General features: G+C 46.5%; 1 protein-coding gene across 3 annotated transcripts in view; it reads left to right on the top strand.

Moving 5' to 3' along the window:
* The window catches only part of RUSF1 (RUS family member 1), a 216880-nt gene that overhangs the window by 69251 nt on the left and 128543 nt on the right, over window positions 1-19086 (top strand). For all 3 annotated transcript variants that reach the window (XM_078652830.1, XM_078652831.1, XM_078652829.1), the window contains exons 3-4: window positions 7407-7484; window positions 14280-14394. In XM_078652830.1, coding sequence (XP_078508956.1) covers window positions 7407-7484; window positions 14280-14394 — 193 coding nt within the window. The remainder of the gene's footprint in view (window positions 1-7406; window positions 7485-14279; window positions 14395-19086) is intronic.

The following is a 19086-nucleotide window of genomic DNA, read 5'->3' as shown; positions in this document are numbered from 1 at the left end:
TATTCCCCATTTCTGATTAAAGACGCAATTATGGTTGTGTCCACCTCTGGTATGTTAATTTCCAGTCCTCGTGAATACTACGAATATCAGGCCTATGTAAGTAATGTTGCCACGTTTCTCAGTGTGCACGTTATTCAATTATAAAGTCCCCGTTTCTAGGCCTCAAAAAGGGCCCGGACCACAGATTCAGCTCCTGTCTCCTGAAAGCCTCGCTGAGGAGCGATACAGCCCCCACCTGTATCCTCGACCTTTCACTTACTTCCTGCCTCGCAGTGCCCGGTGCAGCCCGGCTCTGCCTCTGAGTCTGCCAAAAGTATGTTATAGTTCCTGCTATCAGTTCAGTCCTCCTCTTCTGCATTCCTAAGCTACTGAACTGCATCAATAGTTTCCGTCATTGTCTAGCCTTCTCGTCTCCATGTTAGAGAAATACTGTATTTAATGGTCATTTAATATTCTTCACGCACTACATGTAGAATAATGCATGGTCCAGTCTTAGAATCAAGTTAGCTTTTCCCCTCATGACTTCTAGTTTATATCAACATGTTCCCTAAACATTAGATACCAGATAGGTTTAGGTACATGTCGCTCCGACCCTCCAGACTCTAGTCTCTGCTCCTAGCACAGAGTTCGTAGCCCCCAGCTTCTCCTAGTAACACGTCATTGCTAGTTTTCGCGCACCATTAGGTTAGAGGTCCCGGCTCCTTAGGTAGCCCCCTCCTATGTTTCCGCCCCATTCATGACATATTCTGTTACGTTTGCATCACATGTCTATGTAAACTCCCAGTTACACCCACTTTTACTGTTATCTCTCGCGACTGTTACACGTCACGCCTTCTATTCCACCCACTGTTACGCCTACTGCAATGTAATGCTATGTGTTTGCGCTATGTATATATATCAATGTTATGTTATTGAATGTTAGCGCGCTCATTCCATGCTCATCCCAGACCAAGCCCCAGCAGCTGCTGGGCATCTTTTTCCCCTACTGGGTCCCAGTTGTCCTGCTGGGCCCTGTCATTCTGCTCATCCTATGCAGGTTGTCCTGATCCTGTCCTTATGCTGTAATAAACCTGCAGAAACTCCTACTACCTCGAATCTTGACTCTTATTTATTGAGCTATCTGTTATTTATTCATTCATGCACTCAAAAATAGGGTATTATTTATTTATTTACCACAAGTAACCCCAAGATCGGTCGGCCCCAACCAGGGCTTTCCTGAACTATGTGCACCATTAACGAGACTAGGAGACCGATTTTGGCTCTTGTGTAAAATTGCTGATGTGGACCCGGCTGCTTCAATAGAGCCATCTCGCTTATGTAATTTTCATTGGACAGAACTGCCTCATCGCGTGTGCTTCTATGGTGTGACTGTTGTCTTGGGTTTAACTCTATTTTGGGCAGTCAGAGGCATTTGGAAGGGGGCTCGAAGGAACTGGTGAGAAATCTGTTGCCGCTGTTGTATGTGGCATTTGCAAGGGCACCCAGAGGAAATTGTGAGTAAATTTAAGCTGTTACTTGTGGAAGTATTTGAAAGGACCTGAGGCGGTTTTAACTTGTCTCGCGCACACCTTACCTTGTCACCATTGTCGCGAGGAACTGCTGAGGAGATCTCTGCGGTGTCTACGGTGCTTCCTTGTAAGTGAGCTGCGCAGGGACCTTTGCGACATTGTAACTGGAGCCACCCGGCGTTCCTTACGTCTGCGTGCCGCCATCTTGAGGTTGGTCTGTGCTCCCCGAGCGAGGCATAGTTGGAGCCAGTGATAACGAGGAACGCAGAGTTGTGTGGAGAAAGTCGGTTGTGCACTTTTATGCCATGAGCCATTCTGTGCAGCGTTAGAAGATGATGTAGAAAACTACAAGGCGGTAATGTGACTTTGTGTTGACACGGATAAAATGCATGGAAAGCAAACAAGTTTTAGTTAGAGGTTTTTCGGAAAGGCAGTCATTTGACTTGGTGGGAGGGGGGCATGTAAGTGGTGTTCCATTTCACTTTTAGGTGAATCGATGGTGACTTCTGGAGGAATATCCGCTTCTGCAATCTTGGTGGTGTTGGAGCTCTTCCTTTGAACCTGGGAGTAATGTAGTCTATTCACACATCTGGAGACTTTGTTGGCAAGATGAGGAATGGATCATCTAAGATGTTCTACTTCAGCCGATTTTGGACATTATAGACAGTGTGTTCTAATTGATCTCCCTATGGTGTGGTACTGACTATCGATTGTAATGTACATGTGCAATACAAATTTGTTTTACTCTGTCTCTACAGTGTTTGTGTTGGGAGAGCGCAACTGGATAGAGTACGAGTGTTGGAGTATGCAGCCATGGTGTTTGGGTTGTTTATTTTGAAGAGGGAATTTCTATCATTATATTTTATGATGTGGTGCACGGTGTTGTCTGTTGTATCCCTTGTTGTATCCCGGTGTGTTTGTATTTTTGTGCAGTGGGATGAGTTGCAGTCATAGGATGGTGCAGTAATACCACCCACTGTGGAGTTTGTGGGATGATGCAGTAATATCACCCACTTTTTGTTTTTATGTTACGTTTGTGATGATTTGGGTTGAAGGCGTTTTTTCCACCCCTACTATGGGTTTAGGGTGAAGGGCAGAGAGGAAGCTACATTTTGAAGTGTAGTGAAGCCTCATTACTTGTGTTTGCAGTATACACACTTACTTAGGGTTTGGGTGGAGGGGCAGTGTAGATGCCACATGGTTGGCGTGGAGTGGTGCTCCACACTTACTAAGTTTATTTTTGCAGTTGTTTGAATGGTTCCCTACCGCACCCTGTAGTCGTTGCCCTACGTACTACTTTTATGTTAGCCTGGCCAGCTGGCATGTTTGTAGTATCAGGGTTTGGATTGTGGTTTTGTGGTGCGGTAGAGTTGGTGTTCTGTTTGGTTAGTAAGGGAGATGATGTATGTGAGTGTATTCTTATCACTTTTTATCTGTTTTTCTTTGCATGTATTATTTTATGACCTGTTGTGCAATTTGCATTCTATATTTTTCAATCTGCCTTTGAATGCATATTTGCAATTATTGTCTTACGACATGTTGTGCGTGAAATGTTTCCACCTATTATGTTTATGCATTCACATTAATTCTTTGCTACATTGTTTATATGCATGCAATGGTTCTATTGTCATTCTTTCAAGAGTTCCAATTGTATTTTGTGTAAAGAAAGGAGATGTATTATACCTGCTGCTCAGCCAGTTTGACTGTGGTGGTGGAATGTTGGTGTGTGAGGTGGCTGTGGAATGTTGGTGAGTGAGAATCCGTTGGAGAATGGGCTGAGCAGCAGGGAGGCTGCTCTTGATGGGGCTCTAGATGAAAACATCGATCTTAAATAATCAAACCTAAAATCTGCATGGACTAGGCGTCTAATATTCACAACAGTTTTACACTGAGAGAGACAGGAGTCTCAAAGAGGAGTTACAGATGAAAGAGATATCGAATGAGGATCAGTGTGAATATACTCTAGACTTAGAAATAAGGATGACTTAGATGACGAAAGTGAGATAGGCAGTGGACCGAAGGTAAAAGGTATGTCAACAGTGGTTGACCCTTTCAGGAAAAAATTATCAAACCCACGGGACATTAGTCATCCAAGTGGCAAAGACTGTTGGCCTTTTGACCTCATTTCCAGCCACCTGGTTACTCCTTATAAAGCACCCAGATCCCTGCGGTCCGAGAATGAGCACCTAGCCAACATTCCCAAATTTAAAAAGACACGTACTGGAGGCCGACGCTTCTCCGTGAAAGCCTCCACTGGATGGAACTCCCTCCCACGTACCTTTAGATTGGAATCCAATTATTTGGTTTTCAGACAAAAAAATTGAAAACACTTCTATTCCCTAAATAACGTCATCCCCCTCATTTCCTCCCTTTCATCTGGATAACAATCTTCATAGCGCGGGGATGCCAGGCGCTTTATAAGTCGTTAAAATAAATAAATAAATAATAAATTTCAGAGTATATGAAGACTAGATTGAGAGTCTTTGGAAAAAGAGCAAAGTAATATCCTGCAGGCCCGTGACTGATGAAAAGTTGACTCATACACCAAATGTGGACCCCATATTAATCACCTATATGTTCAAAATGGGAAGGGATTCCAGAAAGGGGCTTGAGAAATCATATAAATTGTCACGGTAAAGTGCTAGACATTCTGGGCCAGTTACGAGGGTAGTGTCAGCGTGCGGTCTGCTTTTTAGGCAACGCAAACGGAGGACTATTGGCAGAGAAGTGTAAGGCAATTCTTATGCATATCAATTCAAAGTTAAGTGATCTGGCTAAGGAGTCAAGCGAGGATGCAAAAGGTCTTCTGTTTTCAGGGATGGAATGGTTAAGCCCCTAACCAAATATGTGAAAACATTCACCAGTTTAGACAAAGCGCAGTACACATATGCGCAGAGTATTCTCAAACAGTCGTTTTTATGGTAGGGCTGGTGGGAGAGGGCACTCTTCCAGCTGTTCAAATTACAGAGCTCATTACCAAAATAGCAAACTAAGTATATGGATCCTATAGAGGAAACCAAGGAGAAAGTCAGTTTTACCCCCAGAGGGGCAGAGGACAAGGTCTCAGTAATAAAGTACAGGGTGAGTATGAGGACTGTTTCTGGTTTTATCCCAACAAACGTGGGAGGAAGGTTGTGGTATTTAAAGGACCAATGGGAGTCAATAACTCAAAATACATGGGTTTTACAAATAGGAGGCTGTTGAATAGAGTTTGATTCAGAGCCATATCAGTTAAGTTAACCAAACTAGTTGGTGTTTCAGAGGGATCTGGAGAATGTAGTTCAAGAGGAGGTGTTGCAAATGTTAGAGAAGAATTCGATAGTAAAGGTAGGGGAGTAAGTACAGTTTTGAAGTACCATATTCCTAGTGGGGAAAAAGGGATATGGTATGGTTACATTGGTGCATGGAAAGGGATTTGGATCCCTTGGAGGCAGATGATCTACACTTAGCAAATTTCTTGGAAGAATTATTTGAGAAAGGGATGTCCTACAGGTCTGTGAATTGTTCTAGATCAGCTGTAGCAGCAGGTCATTGTTGTGGCAAGGATTCTCTGTGAGTATAAGTCTTTTGGTCTGTAGAGTGATGCAGTCAATTTGATTGAAGAGACCAACTAATACAAAGTTTCAGATGCTGTGGGATGTAGATCTGATATTAGTTATTTGAAAACTGTATGAGCAACATATTTGGAGGTAAGGGTATTAACTTGGAAGACAGCAACATTGTTATGTCTCATTTCATTCAGAAGAATTTCAGAAGCAAGAGCATTGGAAGTATCTCGTAGATTTTTCCAACCAGATGGAGTCGTTTTTGAAGTATGTAAGAGGACAAAAACTATGTTGGCGTCAATTATTATCCTAGATTTGACGATTCGCCACATTTGTGTGTCGTACGATGCTTTAAGGAATATGAGTCTAGAATGTCAGAGAAGGCATATCAAGGAGTAGATCTGATGTTAATATCTTATGTTAAACTGTGTAAAGCTGTTTCAAGTGCAATAATAGCCAGATGGGCAAAGGCTGTAATGAAGGAGGCAGGTGTGGATATGTCAAATATTACAGCTCCTTCTGCCAGGGTTGCTATGGCAAGTAAAGCTTGTATGATGGGAGGACGATTGGAGGATATTCTGAAGGCGGCAGATTGGTCTACTGCAGAAACATTCAGGAGACTCGATTTTAAAGCGGAACATCTTTCAAAATTGTGTTCTGAAAAACTTTGACCATTCATAATGTTACCCACCTGTCTTGCTATAAAATGACGATTTTTAAAGTTTTCTGAATAAAGAATCACAATTGTAATAAAGACAAGGAGGCTAGCATTATCCCACCCATCCTTCCCTTGTGTAGAAGTTGTGGGTGTGGGAAATCTTCTAAGATTTACTGCCATTTTATTTGTTAAATATTTAAGGGAATGAAAATTGTTTTAGGAAATTCTTGAATGGTATAGGTTGGGATTTGGATATATGTGTGTGATTTATTTTGCAAATATTTAGGAGTGGTTGAAGATGGTGATGAAGAAGTTTTAATGCATAAAGCTAGCCTCCTTGTTTTTAATAAAATCATGATTCTTTATTCAGTAAACCTTTAACAATTGTCATTCCATTGATAAGTTCTTCACCACTGGAAAATCCTTCGAAGAAGAATTAATACTTCGGCCACCAAATAAACAATTTTTATGTTACACGTCAATTCCAAATCAAACACTTCTGGGGAACATTTATATCTGCGTGTAAATGTATTTGGCGCAAGAAAAAATTATTGGTGCTCCAGTTACACTTAGGAATTAAGTAATGAAAAATAATAACTTGCAAACAGTGCAGCCCATTTAGCACATTGTATTACTCCTAGCATCAGGAGTTGCATGAGCCATTACCACCAGACACGACCTGTTTGTATTTACCCACATGAACACGGAAGTAAGCACCATAAGCACTGCACTGACAGATGAAAAACTGGCATATTTTACGTTTGAGAACATGTTTTACCATGGTCCTGTTAGAGGTGTTAACCTGGCTGCAAAGCCAAACTAATTACTGCTATTAAGTTATGTTACTGCTATTAAGGTCTGTAAAATATCCTAGGCCTGAGAGTGTGTGGGTCTCTGATATAAGCCAGTTTGGGCTGCTTGTTATGTGAAAGGTGCTACAGGAGCTGATGTCTTAGAGAAGTAGACTGCACTAGGTGAGAAACTCAACTTGCACACAGTCACCATGCTCCTACTTTGAAGGTGGGTGGCAGTGGAACAGCCATAAAAAATGACTGTAGTCCAGTTCCTGAAGCTCTGTATTTCAGTTAAGAGAGCAGTAGACTGTGGTATTCCTGATTGTGGAACTGCACCAGACTTGTCACCGGGCAGAAGTTACTCTGCTGGAAGTATCGTCGGACCAGCCACACAGTTTTGACTCGCTAGCCTGTCACTTGTTTCAGTGGTGCCACCATCATTCTGCAGTGCAAAGCCTGCAAATGTGCATGAACTGATGATAGAAAACTGTTTGTCTGGGACACTTTTAACGTGGCAAGTGGAAATGAGCCCTTGCTTTGGGTTATACTTCCATTAAGTACTTTATCTAATGGCAGTTCATTGTGATGCCAGGTCTTGGTTGATTTGACATCGGAGTTTTTCTCCATGAGGCAGCTGATCCTTGGGAAACCACCTCTTGAAGTACAAGCTTCATTGCAACGGCCATCTTTAAAAGGTTTGGACTCTTTGTGATAGTGTTTCAAAGGTATTTCCTCTGCTACAACTGGATGGTACATCCACCATTCTCACTACAAGGCTCCTAGGGTCTCTGAAATACAGTTCTCTTGAACATACATATACAGCTTCCAGATTACAGGTGTTACCTTTGATGCATATCCCCAGTCGCACTTAAACTAAACCTATTGCCTTTTCTTTTCACAGTCTGTTTTTTTGCCTCAGGGTTACCCTGAGAGTGTGAGTGAAGATTACCTTTCCTACCAGATCTGGGACACCGTGCAGGTGAGTGGAAAGTATATCCCTGATTGGATGCAGTCACTGACGTGGGCGGGAACTTTGATGCTGTTGAGGGACACTGAGGAGTGGGGGCCACTGTGGGCCAAGGATGTGGTTAATGGAAAAGACAAGCCCACTATTGGGGTGAGGGCACTGTGGTAGACGTGTGGTCATTGAAGGGGTGGGGTGCAGTCGAGGAGTATGCCTGTATACTGAGGGTGGCAAGGCAATAAGGAGGTTAAGGGCACCGAGAAGGGTGAGAATTTAGATGTGACATTTAGGGAGGTGAGGACACCAAGGGGGCCTTAAACACTAGCGATGTGGTCCCAGAAGATGAGGGGAGATGTGTTCACTGGGATGCAGTCACTGGGTGGATAATTAACATTGGCTGCAACAAATGTACTTGGTACTGTGTGAGACTGAGGGCTAGAATACTGAAGAAAGGGAGGGGGCACTGTGGTGGGAAAGTTACTAAGCAGAGTAATGGGAAACTAATCATGAGGAAAACGATGGTCCTACAGAGGGAGACCAGGAGAAGGGAACACCTTGGCTTAAGGTGGAAGTTAAGAGTAGGAGGAACTGTAAATGCCTTTGTACTGGTCAGGATGTGATGGGGAAGAAATGTGAAATATGGCAGCCCTATACGATAAAGGTTTTTAATCCTTCCTACAAAGGAAAATCTGTGTTTCTTCCCCCGGAGTGTTAATACAGGGAGCATGTTGTTGATTCCAGGCCCTATATTACAAGGCCCGAATCAAGGGTCTGGTTTCTCTGGATACAGACGCGAAACTATTGAAACTGCTGCAGTGATGGGGGTAAGGCTGCAGTTTGGGCACATCTTAGTAATGTCTGACCCCTGCAGTGACCCATGCATGCGCCAGTGGCCTTCGGTTACATTGCTCCGAACCCCAAACTCGCCCAACTCTACTCTCTCAAGCTGTTTTCCTTAAAATGTCTGCCTGCTCTGAGCAGGGAGAACATTTCAGCAGATTTGTTCTCCGAATTAGAGAAAACAACAGTAAAAGAGGACTTGGTATTTCCTGGCTTGTATGGTTATCCTTTGTTCCACGGAAAATTCTTGCAATTACTTAATGTTTCTGTGGGGGTACAGACTAAAACTAGAGACTTCTGTCCCCCAACTTGCCCGCACCAAAATACGACACACTCATAAAGGGGCATTCTTGTGGGTGGGACACAAGTGACCACTGGGATCTGTCGGTGTGGGAAAGCTGGGGCCCATTGAGACTGTTTATCAGTGGGGTGAGGAGATGATATATATATATATATGAGAACTCTGGGTAGTTCTCCAGTTTAGGTGGAAAGCAGCTCCTGTTAGCGCACTCTCAACACCAGCGACACTCTAGATCTGCTCACCTCAAATGTCTGTTTTTTAGGTCTCCTGGCGTTTAACAGCGCGTCAGCGCTGTGTCCGCCAGGAGATCTTTTGTCAGCGACTCTCAGTCCCAGGAGACAGTCCCGGCCGCGCGCATCCTTCCAGGCGATTTGTAACTGGAACGCGCGCTGTGGCCAGGCGCTGTCTCCTGGGAAGCGCAAGCACCACACACGCATGCGCATACACACACACACGCGCCCATGCACGCACGCACATACATACATACAGAGACACCACCCCTGACTCATACACACACGCGCGCACACACACAAGTGCAGACACCACCCCTGACTCATACACACACGCGCGCACACACACAAGTGCACCGAGGCCCCCCCTCCCCCTCCCCCGCCGTCACCGTCGCACACATACGTACACACACACACACGAGCATACACACACACAAGTGCACCAATCGCGCTCCAGAACTTACCTTACCTCAGCATGCGGCGCCCAACATCCTGCTGGCGCGGCCCCGGGGCTCTACACCGCTCACAGGAGCCCCGGGCCGCGAGACGCTACGACTCCGCCTGCCTCCTCTTCCGGTGTGAACGTGGCCCCGCCCCCGTCACAGGTGACCGTGCCTGACTTCCGGGGCGGCCGCGAGTTCAAAGCTGCGCTGCTGATGTCCGGTCCCAGGGGCCTGTAGCAGGTTATACTTCAGTGTAAACACATATACATAATGTGAAAAGCAAAACTACAATTGTGTCGGTATGCAGTGCAAGGCCACGACGTGACTGGCGCGCGCCTGTCCTCAAGCAGGACACACAGATTCTTCCATCACCCACGCTGTATTACACCACACACTCTAACAACCACGCACGACAAACACTGCCCGGCCGTACTCAAACTGTTGTACAATTACAACCCCATGCAGGCGAATAACCAGACCGGAAGACCACTCAAATCTAAAACTGGGAAGGCAAGCGGGTTATCCATGCAGGACCACACATCCCAGAATGCACGAATCATGATTCACACCTGAACAAGCCGCTCATTTTGTGAGGTCTGTGATAATTGCACTGTGCAGTTTCGTATTCAACGTCTGTAGAGCACTTCTGTTTGCGGCGCCCGGAAAATACAGAAGTGTACATACCTGGAAAGGCGCGTCCTGTGTCCCGTGGTGGGAACGGGTGCTACATTGGACCCCCAGTGACGTCTCCTCTCTCAGCCGGGAAGGAGAGAGCCTCTCTCATTCGCCGGTCGCCGCCAGTGTTTCTGTGTTCGGAGTTTGAGGTCGAGCCTCGTTGCCTGGTTACCCGGCCGTCCCAGGCTTTGAAATGCTGCTTTTTTGTCTGACACTCACGAAGTTCAAGCGGGGCTATTTTCTATTCGTTTGTTTGTGATTTCTGCTGGTAAAACCACTAGCGATGACCCCTAAGAGCTCTGAGTGTCGGCGCGTGCATATTTTAAGATAATTCAATGATTTTTCTGCTTAAGTACAACTCCACCAGAGGGGCACAGTGAACGTGACGAATACGTAGAAACATGCACACAGACGTTCTGGTGCCAGAGGTCCAAGGGGGCAGATTTGGGGACACACACTCCATCTCACAGGGCATATTGAACACCTCTCTTTAATGTACTACACTTGGACTATAACCAGGATCTCCATGGTCGGGTGGCAGTTGGATCCCTGGGAAATCAGAGACTGGAACAGTAAACAACATCTCTGACAAGCGACAGATCAATCTCTTACAGAAAAGGTGCAGAGTGGTGGTGAGGGCAGAGTGGTGGTGAGGGCAGAGTGGTGGTGAGGGCAGAGTGGTGGTGAGGGCAGAGTGGTGGTGAGGGCAGAGTGGTGGTGAGTGCAGAGTGGTGGTGATGGTGGTGAGTGCAGAGTGGTGGTGAGTGCAGAGTGGTGGGGAGTGCAGAGTGGTGAGGGCAGAGTTTTATTTTTGAGTGTGGCTCAATGGTTAGAGCGGCAGACCCTGATGCAGAGGTCTAGCCCGGGACCAGGGTTCAATTCCCCGCCTCGGCGGGTCTTGGGCTCAAAATTCCACAGGCCTGATAATTCTCGCCTCGGTGCCTATTCTAATCATAGAGTCCCACTCTGCAACTCTGGGCAATAGCTTGCTTAATCTCCACAACGGCCCCCACAACGCTAAGGATGCCTGGCCTTCACCCTGGGAGTGCCCAGGAGTGGACGCCTCACAGGGAAAGCCAGGACGGGTTCCACAGCGGTATAATTCGTACAAGTGCCTTGAGACCCTTGCGGGTGAGTAGTGCGCTATACAAGTATCAATTTACATTTAAAGAAAAAAAATGTCATGAGCAATGCCAATAGCTCTACCTTTAATGATGCCGAGACCATTGCATTGCAAATGCTTGTGTTGCTGACTATGCTTCCCGGGAGACAGCACAGGCCGCGCGCAAAGGCGATCGGCGCCTCGGCGGGTCTTGGGCTCAAAATTCCACGGGCCTGATAATTCTCGCCTCGGTGCCTATTCTAATCATAGAGTCCCACTCTGCAACTCTGGGCAATAGCTTGCTTAATCTCCACAACGGCCCCCACAACGCTAAGGATGCCTGGCCTTCACCCTGGGAGTGCCCAGGAGTGGACGCCTCACAGGGAAAGCCAGGACGGGTTCCACAGCGGTATAATTCGTACAAGTGCCTTGAGACCCTTGCGGGTGAGTAGTGCGCTATACAAGTATCAATTTACATTTAAAGAAAAAAAATGTCATGAGCAATGCCAATAGCTCTACCTTTAATGATGCCGAGACCATTGCATTGCAAATGCTTGTGTTGCTGACTATGCTTCCCGGGAGACAGCACAGGCCGCGCGCAAAGGCGATCGGCGTAGGCCACGCGCGCGCGAACACGCTCAGCTGCCGTCTCCTGGGAAGCTCCAACACCCTACATGCATGCGCATACGCAGAGACACACACACACACACGAGCGCCCATGCACGCATGCACCCCCACATAAAGAGAACTCACCCCTGCTGTCGCATACACACACACACACACGTGCACCAAGCGCCCCCCCCCCCCCCCACTTACCGCTACTCCGGTCTTCAGCTGCCACCGCGGGGCTCTCTCTAGGGCATGGGCTTCTCTCCGTGGGCGGGGCTTCTCTCCGTGGGCGCGGCTTCTCTCCGTGGGCGCGTGCACCCGCGGTTCGATCCCCGGCCGCTCCTCCTCACACGTGGGTGTCCTCCCTGACGGTTGCATGCGTCAGCACCCGCGTAGCTAGGGGGGGGCGAGGGCGTGGTGAGGTGCCCTCGGGGGAGGAGGAGGCCGTTGTTTTGGGTTGCGGACAGTCGCAGAATCGAAAGCAGACTTTCAGTGAGTGTTTTTTTCATTTATTTTTTAAATCGATTGTTATGACTATGCTTTTGTCCCTGCCTGTTCAGCTTCATTACAATAGCGATTGCGAAAGCTATAAATTTCAGTGCTGCTTTTTCTTGCAGCATTTACCATCTTTATACAACAATTCAGAGTTTGATAACAAATTAATGTAACACATTGTAATATACAATGCCAATAGCTCAAACTTTAAAGCTGGGAGACCTATTGCATTGTAAATGCTTGTCTATCAAAGTTTTTAAGCATAGGATTAGCACAGTGCCATCCACGCCGAGATAGAAAATGACAAAAGCCATTTATCACTCCAGGCACAGTATTACAGCTTTGAATTGGTAAAATACCAACTCAAGCCAACCTGAAATGAGTAAAAGCAACCCTTGACCCAGTGTTTCGCTCTAATTAGATTTAACTTTAAGGAACCATTGAGTCACATGTGCATGGTAAATGGTGCAAACTCTTCAATCTTCTTAAGCGTTATGAGAGACACATTTAGGGGCTTTCTTGGGCCGACATGGGAGAAGTTGTTAGGGGGATTGCTGTAAGGGAGGGGAATGTCCATTGTTGTACCCTTAATAGAAGAAGTTTATGAAGAACCATGAGGTCATGGGATTGGAGGAGCCATTGAGGCCTTTCTGGAAGTTAGGGGGAAGGTGAAATAAAGTATTGTGCCTCTTCGAATGTGGATGTCGGAAACCTCTTGCTTCTCTCAATATTGGGATGGGCCTGATTATTGCATATCTATATTGAGAGAAGAATTGTTGCATCCTGGAGGAGTTGTGGGGTTACTGTTGAGGTGGATCTAGAAGGGTTATATAGGAAATCATTAAACACTTTTGAATGTTTGGTGGTTGAAAGCTATGGGATCGTTTTTGGGAGGGCATATGAGAATCTACAGTGGCTTTCTGTGAAAGAGAGATGAGAAAACATTTAGGTCTTTCCTAGGGATATGGGACAAACCAGTGAGGGATTTCTGGAGGGAAGCTGAAAAACTATGTAGAGCTCCATTATGGAATGGAAGAACCTATTGATACATTGGAGTAAGCATAAGTGGACGTGTTTACTCATTTATGGGGGACATTGAAGGAACAAGTAAGGCAACTGTACATGGTCAAAGGAATCATCAAGGCCTACCGGGTGGGGTAACTTAGAAACCATTGCAGCCTGCCTCGGAGAAACCTTGAAATCCTCTTTATTTAAGGGTATGTGAAACCATTAAAACTTAGTCACACAACAAGGAACCATTGAGCCTACTTTGGAGAGTTGGAAGTTAACTTTGAGGCCTCTATGTATGAGTGAGAGGAGCAACTAGTCCTCTTGGTAGGAAGTGCTGAGGGATATTGGTAAAGCACATGGGAGAAACCATTAAGAGCGATCAGGAAGGGCATGGTTGAAGCCATCCAGGCTAGGCCAAATATGCCATCTGTTCTTCTGAGGTCAATAGATTGAGCACCATTTAATTGGGGAACAGTCTTACCTGTTATTTACAGCACCTAGAAACATCTGAAGTCCATAAGAAGACTACATAATAAACAAATTAGCATTGTGAATAATTATGTTATTATTGTCAAAGGCCTCACCCTCGAGGTCAGATAGTTGAAATGATAGAGACCTCTTTGTATTGGTTCTGGGAAAAACATAGATCCTTCTCAATAGGGCATATGAAAAAAACTATTGAGGTATCCTTGGAGGGCATATGAGAGAACTAGAATAAGTATCAATTGTGTGTCTAAAGGAATTGCAAGAACCATTGGCACTTATGTAGTGCAGAATAATGGCACTATTAAGCCTCTCTAGAAGGTAATAGAAGACATTAAAGACTCAGGGAGGAACAATGGAAGTCTCTTTATGAGGAGATGTGGAGCACAGTAGGGACTCAATTTGGAGTAGGGGTTGTAGAGGAATCCATTCAAGCCTCTCTGAAGGGGCAGATGAGAAATCATTGAGATCTTACTTGGGGTGGGGACATTGAGGGTTTGCGGGAGGCCTCTCAGGAGTTCACGAAAGGAACCATTAAGGCCTTTCTCTTATTTTCTTATGCTTGAATCGTTCAGAGACCGTCTGATTTTCTGCTGATCCATCTTATTTTCCCCCCTGCAGGCCTTTGCGAGCAGCGTCACAGGGACTTTGGCAACTCAGGCAATGCTCCGTGGGGTTGGTGTTGGTAATGAGTCAGCCACAGTAGCAGCAGCCACAATTACCTGGATCCTTAAAGGTGATGTCTCCTCCTAGCACTGCAAAAACACCAAGTATTCATACGTTCCTACACGTCATCCTTCATAAGTGAAATATGCCTTACGTCACTTGTCAATGCACAATATGTTTCATGTATTTCTCAATGCTTATAACCTCCTTCACACATTCTTAAATGTTCTGGGCTCTTTCACTATTATCTCTGTTGTCCAGTACTTGCGCCTATATACTGATTCTCTGTGCCCCTTCCCCTCTTTACCCGTTGGTCAGGTGTTCCTGCATTAGATGCCTTACCCTTTCTTTCATGCCCTCTTTTACTATCTCTTGTATGGTCCAGTTCACATGTTTTGTGTGAATCCTACACGTTTATGTATGTTCTTCATTTATTCCAGTTTGGTCTGAATATTCTTTATTATGTATGGCTTCTAATGGAAGCCAGTAACATTAATAACCTGCTTGAAATTTACTGTAATGATGTAACAGTGGGAAGGCTGGCAGGTCTACAGCTTTCAACACAGCGACGTCTGCACCGGCATGGTGCCTATTGGACACCCTGCACCTGTTTCAACCCTGCACATGAGCGCAAACACCTGATCCCTTAATTCTGAGAGTGGCATACCACTGCTATCGCAGATCTCTCCCCCAATGCGTACAGTGACTCCTGCAGTAGCCTTACTTGGCACGTCCAGGCGGCGCATCATTACACTGTCGGCAGAACTAACTGCCTGCCATGCAGGGGCCTTCACACTATAGGAGACCTCTACCGCAACTGTAGCCTTCCATTTTATGAGTCTTTGATGGAGGAGGATGGCCTACCACTGGGCCATTTCCTCCTTATACAACTCTCTGGTGGCAGTGTTTGGGAATAGATGGGTGATATGGCACAGGTGCACATGACTCGCCTCACCCTGCAGTACCTCCACATGATGGGGCCGGGCAGACACCTGATCCATTGGTTGATTCGCTATCCTGCCATGCTGCCAAAAAAGCTCACATCCCTCCATCGCAGATGAGAAGAGGATCAGACTTGTCGCTGTACGGACAAGGAATGGGCAACCCTGTTAAAAAGCCCAGTCCACATCCCCCAAAATGCCCATTTCTGTCTTATTCAACTTTATATTGTGCACAGAGCGTTTCTCACCCCTGCCAAGATGAACACTATTTCTAGAAGACAAACGCTGCCTGTCACCGTTGTCGTCTGGTGGACGCAGACATCCTCCATATTCTATGGGCGTGCCCATCCCTACAGTGTTACTGGCAGGGTGTCACGTGTCGCCTGTACGGGACGCCCATCACCGCATACATGGGAGGTATGCCTTCTAGGCCTATACCGTAAGAACAAAAAAAACAAGGTTACATCTCTCCTCCTTAACCTAGGGCTTCTAATAGCCATAGGTTTCATTACTCAATGCTGGAAATCGCAAGAACCCCCAGCGCTCGCAGCCTGAGCGCAATCCCTCCAGCTTAGGCGGGAAGTGTCACCTTACACTTGGAAGTCCGTTTAGGGCTACACTAATATGCTATAGGAACTAACTGGGACACCATCCTGGTTGCTTTGCAAACTGCTGTTCAACAAGCCCCAGATAGCCTACCGGCTTGCTAAGAGACTGGGAGGAGGAAGTAGTAAACTGATCATTAGACCTACTTAGGGTGTGCATTGCTTTCCGCACACTATGATCCAGAACTCTACCTGGCTATTTCACCCTGTTGTGTGACGTCTTCTGCTTAATTCAAGGAGTGTGGCTGTTGGAGAGGAGGGCAAGGGTGGGCTGAGGTTACTTTGATTGGTTATCGTTTCTGTTAAACTAATCTATTTATGACTAGATGCACAAGAGGCCTCCTCATTGAGCTGCAATGGCAGCATTACATCCTTTTTCCTAAACAGGGCAATGTACTTAGGTGTACTTTTGCACACTGCTGTATGCTGATGGATGTGGAAAGCATTTCTTGTGCATACCTCGCTGTACTCCATGAACCTGAGCTCCGAGAGCACCCTACTTACAGTTTACATGTAATGTAAATTACTATTTGTGAACATTGCTCATAAACTACAAACAAGTAAAACTAATTGTGAGAAGTTGGCCTGGTATATGATGTCCACTAATTAAAGTGGGCACCCTGCACCAGTCCAAACAACCCTTATGGTGATTTAAGAGGTCAAAGATAAACTTAGAAAGCTATCCTAGTGGTAGCTGTGGAGAGCAGCCTTCAGGCTTAGTCTTGAAGGAATGTTAAGCAGCTTGTTTTAGTAGAATGCAATCTTGTATTGGTTAAATGAAAGGAGAACCACACAATAGTTATAAAAATATGTATTTATTATTATAACATACCTTAAGTACCACACACCTTAAGTACCTCACAGTATCTGCTACACATAGATAAACACAAAGCACACAATAATGTAGCACAGAAACAATCGTAAGTAGCACTAATACACAGTGGTCTCCAGGGGGAGATCTAACCATATACTAAAATAGTGGTATAAGAACCACGACTTGAGTCAAGACCGTGTCTAGAGAGTGTAGAATCGCTGGGACCCCAAGGAACCACCCAAGGTGAGTAAGTAGGGACCCCATGGAGGACTGGTGCAGTGTGAGAACACTACCGTGTACTACGTACAATTCAATGGGAGAGTTGCGATTGTAGTTTTAAAGTTTAAAGGACCCTTCCCAGTGGATTACGAAGAAGCCCTTTGGAACTTAGAAGGTTGGAGAGCCACCCCACCCGTGGATACCGAAGTACCAGAGTTACCTATCCTAGGGAATCTGGGTGCGTAGGGTAGAAGTGGTGTCAAAAAACGCGGTTGTTCTCAATGGGAGTCTTCAAAGAAATCCCACTGCTGTAAAGAAGAAAAGTGTCAGGTGGAACCCACAGAAGTATTCTTGATGGAAGGAACCTGAAAGCAGAAGGGACAGAGTCTGGGTCACTCGGGAGTGACCAGGGGCTCGGTAGACGAATACCCACAGATGTCGGGCACTTCAGGTGTGATAACTCTACAGCTGCAGGGTCCAGGAGACGTCGAGGATGACCAGGAGCCTGATGTGAGCTGTCCCACATAGGATGTCGAGTGCTGAGGGGTCTTATCCGGTGGGGGCACCAACAAGCCTTAGCAGCGGCAATCCACTAAGAAGGTCAAAGAAGGTTACTGTCTGGCCCAGCAAGGACCAGGGGACTCCCCACAGCAAGGGGAGTCAGGGCAGGCCTGGAGCAACCAGGGTAGCCTAAGAAAAGCAGCGTTGTCCCACAAGTGGACCCACAGGCTGAAGGTACAGGAGTTGTGAGGGGACCTCGAGCAGTTTCACAAAGTAACAGCTTGCAGGGCACAGATTGCAAGGAGGCTGAAGTCCTTTGTACAAAATGTGCGCAGAGGTTGGGTCTATCGATAGCCCAATGCACTTAGTTGGGGAACATCAACAAACACATACACTTGCAAAAGTACGGGGTGCATAGGGATTCTGGTTTGCGGTCCCCACTAGGGATACTGGACTCCAACTTGGTGAGAGGGCAGCTCGACCTCAAGGAATGTATGAACCCACCTCCTGTGGTGCTGGAGCCTAATGAGTCTGCAGGAGCTCTGGATCAGCAGACCAGTCTGTTGCGTTACGTTGCCTGCGCATGAAGGGGAGTGACTCCTTCACTCCAAGGGAGATAACTTCAGTTGTCCTTGATGCTCCACAGGTCCTGCACGGAGCCTGTATGGTGCACGGGCACAGACGATGCTTTGGACGGAGAGGGAGACAAAGTCGGGCCCAGTCGAAGTCCAGAGTGTCCAGACGATCGAAGGTCAGTGGTTTCTTGATCAGAATCTTGTCCACGTCAAATCTAGGGTCCTACAGCTAGGTAAGCCCTTTTGTACCCACGAGGAGAGGGGTGGACAGATTCAGGGGACCCTCCCAGGGGAGGGCCAGGACAGGGGAGAGGTTACTCCCATCTCATTTGTCCAGTTTCGTGCCAGAGCTGGAGCCAACGGTTCCCATGACTGGTTTGAACTGGACTATGCACAGGGACAGCAAATGTGCCCCTCGTGCAGACTTTCATGCACTTTGGAAGGGCACCCACCCAGCCCCAATACACTAAATCCTGTCTGGGAGATGGTCATACCTCTCTGTGAAAGGATGCCTATTGTGCTCCCTTCCTCTGTTGGAGCATGGCTCAGCAGCAGGAGGGCTGAAATGTCTCTCTGGTCGGCAGCAACCATTTTGTGCTGTCTGGGTTGAGAAGGCTGGTACCGGGAAGACCAGGGACTCCACAAAGCTCACTTCAGAAGAGTGGAATCATACCGGTGTAGAGGTATGATTCCAAGGTGTTTGTACCAAACACAACTTGGTTTTTGCAGCTGTTTTCGAGATAGCATTTTACGCTAGCATATAATGCACCTCTACCTATATGTCTGGCTGCCTCACCCACAACCCAGGCGAATGGTCTCCGAAGGCTGCAGGGGCGCTCTTCTCAGGCAGGGGCACCCTCTCATGTACAACTCAGCACCCTGCCTTCAGGATTGTGAAGGCCTGCTAGAGGGGTGACTGATAGGTTTCTAGTATAGTGACCTAGAGATATAGTGAACCTATATCTAAAATACGTGGTGGAAGCACCAGCTTACACAGGCTGCAATGGCAGACCTGTTGATCCATTTCGCATGGTCTCTCATGGGTGGCATCACATGCTTCGCCTGATGGGAGGCCTCTGGGGTACCTATGCCCTGGTTACATGTGTA

The sequence above is a fragment of the Lissotriton helveticus genome, chromosome 7 (assembly GCF_964261635.1).
Source record: "Lissotriton helveticus chromosome 7, aLisHel1.1, whole genome shotgun sequence".
NCBI classification, from domain to species: domain Eukaryota; kingdom Metazoa; phylum Chordata; class Amphibia; order Caudata; family Salamandridae; genus Lissotriton; species Lissotriton helveticus.
Note: the sequence above shows the minus strand (reverse complement) of the source record. Positions and strands in the feature narration are given on the sequence as shown.